The sequence below is a fragment of the Cibotium barometz genome, chromosome 27 (assembly GCF_041138505.1).
Source record: "Cibotium barometz isolate CiBa-2024 chromosome 27, ASM4113850v1, whole genome shotgun sequence".
Lineage (NCBI taxonomy): Eukaryota > Viridiplantae > Streptophyta > Polypodiopsida > Cyatheales > Cibotiaceae > Cibotium > Cibotium barometz.
In genome coordinates, this window is record NC_141072.1 from 23,089,902 (window position 1) to 23,097,469 (window position 7,568).

The 7,568-nt window shown below is 43.4% G+C and overlaps 1 protein-coding gene across 1 annotated transcript; it reads left to right on the forward strand.

The window, feature by feature from the left end:
* The first annotated feature begins 2,001 nt into the window (after window positions 1–2,001).
* LOC147623191 (cellulose synthase A catalytic subunit 4 [UDP-forming]-like) lies at window positions 2,002–6,303 on the forward strand. Its single transcript, XM_086821275.1, has 9 exons — window positions 2,002–2,470; window positions 2,608–2,944; window positions 3,058–3,234; window positions 3,357–3,473; window positions 3,568–3,780; window positions 4,058–4,187; window positions 4,421–4,590; window positions 5,005–5,361; window positions 5,460–6,303. Exons 1-9 carry the CDS (start codon window positions 2,166–2,168, stop codon window positions 6,102–6,104), a joined length of 2,451 nt encoding a protein of 816 aa, XP_086677401.1. The 5' UTR covers window positions 2,002–2,165; the 3' UTR covers window positions 6,105–6,303.
* The last annotated feature ends 1,265 nt before the right edge of the window (window positions 6,304–7,568 follow it).

Consider the following 7,568-nt stretch of genomic DNA (forward strand, 5'->3'; position numbering starts at 1 on the left):
TTTGATGGCTGCCTCCCTGCTTAGCTCCACTGCCTCCCTGTCAGTCTCACCATAGCCTCCTCGAGACTGCCTTGACAGTCAACTTGTTTTTTGCAGCCTCTTGATAACCACCACAAAGACCTGCCATCAAATTCTGCCTCTTGACAACCACCACAGAGACCTGCCCATCAAATTCTGCCATTTTCTTTGGATATGTATGTATATATACATACATATATATATAAATATATATCAACACATAAATAAATTATGCACACACATAAATTATATATGTATACATATATATGTATATATAAACACAAACATAAATAAATCACACACACACACACACACACACATACACATAAAAGAGAAATATAATGCAAGACATATGCAAACTTCAAGAACACACAACAACCACACACACACACTTTTCTATTCTCAAAACTAAAATATTTTTCACACATACACATAACATATAAATATAATCCAAGATTAAGAGAAGAAGACAATGGACCTTTGCTAAGATGATGCATGAAAAAATAATAAAACATTTTAAAATTTTAACATTTTTAAAAAACTAAAAACAATTAAAAACCCACCCACAAAATACACTCTCTCTCCTTGTATCTCTCTCTCTCTCTCTCTCTCTCTCTCTCTCTCTCTCTCTCTCTCTCTCTCTTCACACACACACACACGCACACACGACATAATTAAAAAACTTTCAACTACAATTAAAAAAACTCTCTCACACACACACACTCAAATTAGTAATATATTTTAAAAAATTTAACATTTTAAAAAAACTAAAAACAATTAAAAACCCACCCACACACACAATTTCAAATACACTCTCTCTCTCTCTCTCTCTCTCTCTCTCTCTCTCTCTCTCACTCACACACACACACACACACACACACACACACACACACACACGCACACACGCACGCACGCACACTCACACACACGAAACACACAAATGAGACACGTGGAGGGGCAAACGCCCACTGCATGGCGGGTGGAAGGGGCGGTGTCAACCGTCACACTGCATGGCAAACGCCCATTGCATCGTAGCACTGATGCATGGTCGAAGGACGTTGAGGCAAACACCCACTGCATGGTCGGAGGAAGGGGCGGTGTCAACCGGCTACGGCAAACGCGGGATCATTGGCTAGCCCTTGAGGCAAATGCCCATTACATGGCCGACCGTCACACGCTGCCATGTCGCCTGGTAGGAAGCCTGCAAGTCCACGAGAGAGAGAGAGAGAGAGAGAGAGAGAGAGAGAGAGAGAAGCTAACCAGGGGATAGAGAGCTCGCTGGGACACTGGCCGATAGGAGGAGAGCTCGTCGACACTTCCAAGAGCTTGCACGTCCACGCTTCCCAAAGCCTGCATGCCAACAAAAAAAGCAATCCGCGACACAGTGTGTGTGTGTGTGAGAGAGAGAGAGAGAGCTGGACACTGCCCGATAGGAGGAGAGCACGGACGTCGACGGTTCCAATAGCCTGCACAGTCGGGAGTTGGCAAAATAAAGGACATGAAGAGCTCACTGGGCACTGCGCGAATAGGAGGCCTGGAGGGGAGCGGACCAAAACGCCATGAAGTCGAATAGGGGCGGCGACTTGCAACCTGAGAGCTGCAACACCTGCAACCTCTGCAACCGACCGCCCAGCATTAAATAGGGGCAGCGTGGACGTGGTGGCCCAGAGAAGAGAAAGCGACGCATACGCAAAAGAAGTTGACACATGGACGACAACGCAAGCCACGTAAGAGATAGTATAGAAGGTTCCCTTGAAATACTTTTTCCCCTCACTTTACCCAAATGATAAAACCTTCTAGTTATGTATTTAAAGGTTAAAAACCTTTAAAGCCCAACTTGGAGGTTATTAAAACCTTTGATTTTTTTTTGGGAAAAAGGTAAAGTTAAAAATCTACAGGTGGGATTACACCATACCCCCGGTTTTTTTCGGGCATTGCCGGAGCCCGTTCTCGAAATTTCCTGACACTGCCTCCATTATCGAAATTGGCCGGTCCCTGTACTGCTGGTGGGCCGTATCCCGAGCTCAACTGTAATCATCTTCTTAGGGCCTTCACAAGAAGTCATCTCTTCCCCCTTCTTCCCATCAGCTCAGTTGTGATCATCTTCTTCCCCCTTCCGGCTACGTATACGAACTAACCTATAATATATGGAAGGAGGAGGAGGAAGACGCGGAGGAGGACAGTCTTCTGATCTCCATCTCCACGAATATGTTGCTACTTCTAAGATTGTCAAGAATCAGATCTACCACAAGGCTGTCCTTCTTGTTCGCACGGGGCTCTGTGTTCTATTTTTGATCTACCGCGTTAGCACCTGCACCTGCTTGGATGGCCTCGTGATTGTAGCGTTGGCGTGCGAGGTGTGGCTAGGGATCTCGGCTCATCTTTTCATGTTCGCGAAGTGGTTCCTTGTCGAGCGCGAAACGCACCCGGAGAGGCTGTTGGCCTTGATAAGGTATAGTGGTGTAGCTAGCAGCTCTACCAATTCCCACCTTCACCGAAAACATCACGTCTATATTGCATAGCTGTTGAGCGCCATGGTCCCCATGGATCGATGCAGTGTCTTAAAATTTCTTCAATGTTTGAGTGTAGTTCCGGCCACTTGCCAGAACTTCCGCCGGTGGACGTGTTTGTGACCACGGCTGACCCGATGAAAGAGCCACCGTTAATCGCCGTCAACACCGTCTTATCTGTCCTAGCACTAGACTATCCGGCCGACAAGCTTGCCTGCTATGTGTCGGACGACGGAGGCTCCCTCCTCACGCTCTGGGCTCTCAAGGAGGCAGCCACCTTTGCCAGGGCATGGGTGCCCTTTTGCAAGCGATTTCAGATAACAGAGCCGCGGGCCCCTGGTCCCCACTTCGCTCGCAAGGCCGCTGCTGCTGACGCCCAGCTCAGAGGCTACTCAAAGGAGTGGCACGCCACGAAGGTAAGCCCTATAGGTGTCCTATGTATTTTCTTGCTCATGTTAATGTACAATTAGCTAGTGACCATACTTTTAATAATATCCTCAGGCTTTAATCACCATATCCCGATCTGCAGGCAGAGTACGAAGCGCTGCAAAGCCGATTAAGCTCTATGGCCGCAAAATACTGCAGTAATTCAAAGGAGGAAGCAGTCAAGCTCTTACTCGACAAATTGACTAGTTCCGATGGACATGACCGATACTCATCGTGGGCTTCCAATTACGATCACCACAATCATCCAGCCTACTGTGAGGTTAGGCCCTAATCAAAACATGTTTAAGATGTAATTTGTAATACCATAGTCTACCACGTCCACCACATGTATACAGTGGGCTGCCCTATTTAGACTGATGTTGTTGATGAAATTTTGCACAGATATGTGTGGAGAAGCCTGAAAGTGAAGCTGACTTTTTACCGTGCCTTGTGTATATCTCCCGCGAGAAGCGTCCCAAACGCAGCCATCACTACAAAGCCGGTGCCATGAATGCATTGGTACTCTTCTTCTCCCCATTGTCATGACGCTGATTATAAGGTGCAGCCGCTTCACTTAACAATCCTACTAAACCAATGTTTTATAAATTCCAAGATCCGCGTCTCCGGGGTCTTTACAAACGCCCCCTTTATTCTGAACCTGGACTGTGACATGTACGTGAACGACGCCAGAGCCATTCTGCGAGCCCTGTGCTTTCTCATGGACCCGGGCACCAGCAGGGAAACGGGCTTTGTGCAGTTTCCTCAATGCTTTGAAAGCGTAGACGAGGATGACATCTACGGAAATCGCATGAAGACAACCATGGAGGTATTAATACATTCAACTAATGATCATGCATACAAGCTTTACATTAGCATTCAAGGCGAGGACAAAATTTCGAGCTCTATTAGCCTGAAGTGTGCAAAACTTTGGATGTCGGTGCCCTGAAGTGCACTAGCCATTGCACTATTCATTGATTCGTTGAAGCCCTTGCAGCCCGGGTATACGTGTACAAGTCTCTGTGCAATTGTTAAGATTTTCCTTTTCTCTCTAGTTGTGGCATTTAAGGGATAAGAACATTTGCTGAGGTAATTCCTCACTCCAGATGTATATGAAAGGAATGGATGGCTTCCAAGGTCCGGCATACCTTGGGACAGGGTGCGTTCACAAGAGAGAAGCCTTGTATGGCAACAAGCCACATGCTGTTGTTGGGACAGATAAGGTCATGATTAATGGTAAGTATTTAAGCTATTCTTGAGTAGACGTGTACTACTCAAATGGAGAGCTAGGTTGTCTTTCAAGGTTTTTATGCTTCCACCTAAACCCACTAATAACTTCTAAATTATGCTACTGAAATTCTTTTTTTCTTTTTTCTTTTTTTTTTTTCAAACGAAGACCTTATACTGTAGAATTAGCTCACAATTTGGATAATGTCAGCTAACAGTACTGTGTGTGTGGGTTGATGTAGGACGTGAAACAGAGCTATTGGGCCGTTGCCAAAGTCTTGCTATTTGTGCCCAAAGCATAACATCAAACATGAGGAACTATAGCCCTCTCCTGAATGGCCATGCCTTGATAGAGGAGGCCATTAAATTGCTTGATTGCACTTACGAACACAAGACAAGTTGGGGCAAAGAGGTACAGTACCCCCGCTTCATAAGTATTTGTTCTGTAATGAGATTAAGGCACACCATATTGTGTGACATGTTATGTTATATGTACCCTTATTTGCTACCCTTATATATATATATATATATATATATACATATTTATATATAGTCCTTGGTGGATGTAACACCTTGGCCTGCTAATGCGTAGGTTCAAATGTTATGTTATATGTACCCTTATATATATATATATATATATATATATATACATATATAGTCCTTGGTGGATGTAACACCTTGGCCTACTAATGAGTAGGCTCAAGTTTCAGGCCCTGGCCAGTGGCACCTAATTAAAGTGTCAGTAGCTATAAATTATCAGTCTCTTAACACGACTACTATGTAGTATTAGTGTTTTACACATTGCATGTGCATCATGGCTTTTCAGATTGGCTTGATCTACGGCTCTACAACGGAAGACTTGATGACGGGTTTAATGATTCATAACAGAGGCTGGAGGTCAGTGTATTGCAGTGCACCATCGACCCCTCCAGCATTCTTGGGCTGTGCCCCTACGAGGAGTGAGGATGCTTTAACAACGAGAGAAAGATTCAGCATGGGATGGCTAGAGATTTTATTCAGCACCAACTCTCCGTTTTTAGTGAGAAAAACTCAAGGGCTAATCGCAGTTCAAAGGATCAGTTACATATGTTGCTTCTTAAGTCCGCTAGCATGCATTCCATTGTTCACATATGCGTTGCTGCCAGCATTGTCGTTGCTTGCAGATAGGCCGTTACTCCCGAAGGTGTGCCGTGTTTAGTGCAAGCGCGTAATCAAAGATGTTCATCAAAGCTTCTTATAATCTAAGTATATAATTAATGATGATGCAAATTGCCTTTGCAGGTGGATGATCCAGCAATTCTGATCCCAATTAGCCTATTTGTGTGGGTGTATTGGACCAGCTATTATGAGAGCATGTTGTTAGGTGCGGGGCCAAGGGAGTGGTGGAACAACGAGAGAATGGAGTTCATCGTGGCGGTTACCTCGAACGTCTTCGCTACCTTCAAGGTGCTTAAAAAGATTGCAGGCCTGTCCGAAACCACGTTCGTCGTGACACCTAAACAACACATCGTAAGCAGCAGCACTTCCAATGATCATGATGTTAATGATGATCAGCAGCAGCAGCCCGTGCAGGGCTTTGCGGTGAACTGTAACTCACCCCTGTTCATCCCTCCCGTAGCATTGGTGCTGCTGAACGCAGGAGCTGTAGTGGTGGCCATATCCCGCACCTGCTTAACTATTTTCGGTGATCACAGTAGGGCAGATGAGAGATCATGGCGTGGCCGCAACTTGCCGTCCATCACTGTAGAGGCCGCGTGTGCTGCGTGGGTGTTGTTTGTTTTGCAGCCTTTCGCAAGAGGGTTGTGCTTATGGTGCCAGGGTCAAAAAGGGCCTCTAGCTCTTCGTTCCTCCACCGTCGTGCGCTCTTCCCTCGTTGCCCTGGCCTTGTTCTTGCCGTGGTCGTCATCTCTCTACACTAACAACTGACTCCCACACAACACATCACAGAGTCCCACACAATTGACAACACATCACGATTTACACCACAATCCAGTACAAATTACCTACTCCCGTTTGGCTGTTAAGCTACACCTAGTACCTTGGTACTTCAAGAATCAAAATGACTTGAGGATCCATTGAACTTGCCTTAATTTGTACTCCAAAATGAGGTTTATATTTTCTTCAACGTACAAAGCCTTTAATATTCGCTTCGGCCTCGAGATGGTGCCACATTCCTTGTGACTTTTAGCATCATCGTGCATATATATATATATATATATATATATATATTTGCACATGTATCCACATATACGTATAAATATACATATCTACGTTTTTTAAATATAAATGTATACACAAAAATACACATACTTATACATATCAACTCTTACATCTCGTAATTTGTTGCACCCTATAGTATTGGGCTTCAGGTTAAGGTTCTAGTGATCTCTTAAGGTTTCATGGTTGCAATGTTTGGTTAACTTTAAGCATCATTTGAAGCTTGAGAATGTATTTGAACCCTACAGTGACTTGAAATTTAAGCATGCACACCAAAATACCTTGAAAGTATTGGAAGGAAAATTGAAGGGTTCTCCAAAATGAATTCATTTTTTTAATACCCTTATTCAATAGGTAAAATGTCTCAAGAAGGATTAGGTTAACATGACCTATGAAATTTAACCAATCTATAGTTTTGTCTAAACAAAAAACAAAACAATAGAGCATGAGCATGCAAGGGTAGATCTATGAAACATTATAGTACTTGTGTAGTGTAGATAGTAAAGTTGATAGTCTTTCCTTATTGCAAATCAAAGGTTTGGATTTTGTGGGTGTTAAGATTCCAAGACCTTTGCAAACCATGCAAGATAATTTATAGTAGACATCCCTTTAGAGACTACTTTGGAAGCCAATAAGTCACTGCAAGGAAAAGCGATCGTAGGTGCATTTATAGACGCGTTTTAACAACGTGGTTTAAAATGTTACGGGTGCGTTTATAAGCATGTTTAAAATTACGTCTACCGACAGGCGTCTATATGCGCATCTATATCAATATAGATGCGCTTATAGCCTCCATTATAGACGCACACATAGACGCGCTCTGGAATTTAAAATGTTTTTTAGAGAGCTGCCTGTGCAGATGTACAGCTGCATTTTCTACACAAGAAGCTCTCTGGTTTAACGTTTTGCTTACTTGTACATAGACGAATCAAGATAAGCAAAGATATCAAACTTAAATTAAAGATAGATATACACAAAAAGATTTGTGAACACACTTCGAATATTGATTAAAGAAGATGAGAAATTATATTTTATATCCAAAAAAATTTTCATACATGATCGTAGCCACATAAGGCTTGAATAAAAACATGAATACATAAAGAAGATGAAAAGCTTTATCTTATATCCAAGAAGTTGTCCATACATGATGGTAGCCACATGAGGCTTGAAAAA

Coding starts and splice junctions, on each gene's coding strand:
- LOC147623191 (XM_086821275.1), top strand. CDS start 2,166: ATGGAAGGAGGAGGAGGAAGACGCGGAGGAGGACAGTCTTCTGATCTC. Junction 3,474..3,567: donor CCGGTGCCATGAATGCATTG/GTACTCTTCTTC, acceptor ATAAATTCCAAG/ATCCGCGTCTCCGGGGTCTT. Junction 4,591..5,004: donor AGACAAGTTGGGGCAAAGAG/GTACAGTACCCC, acceptor ATGGCTTTTCAG/ATTGGCTTGATCTACGGCTC.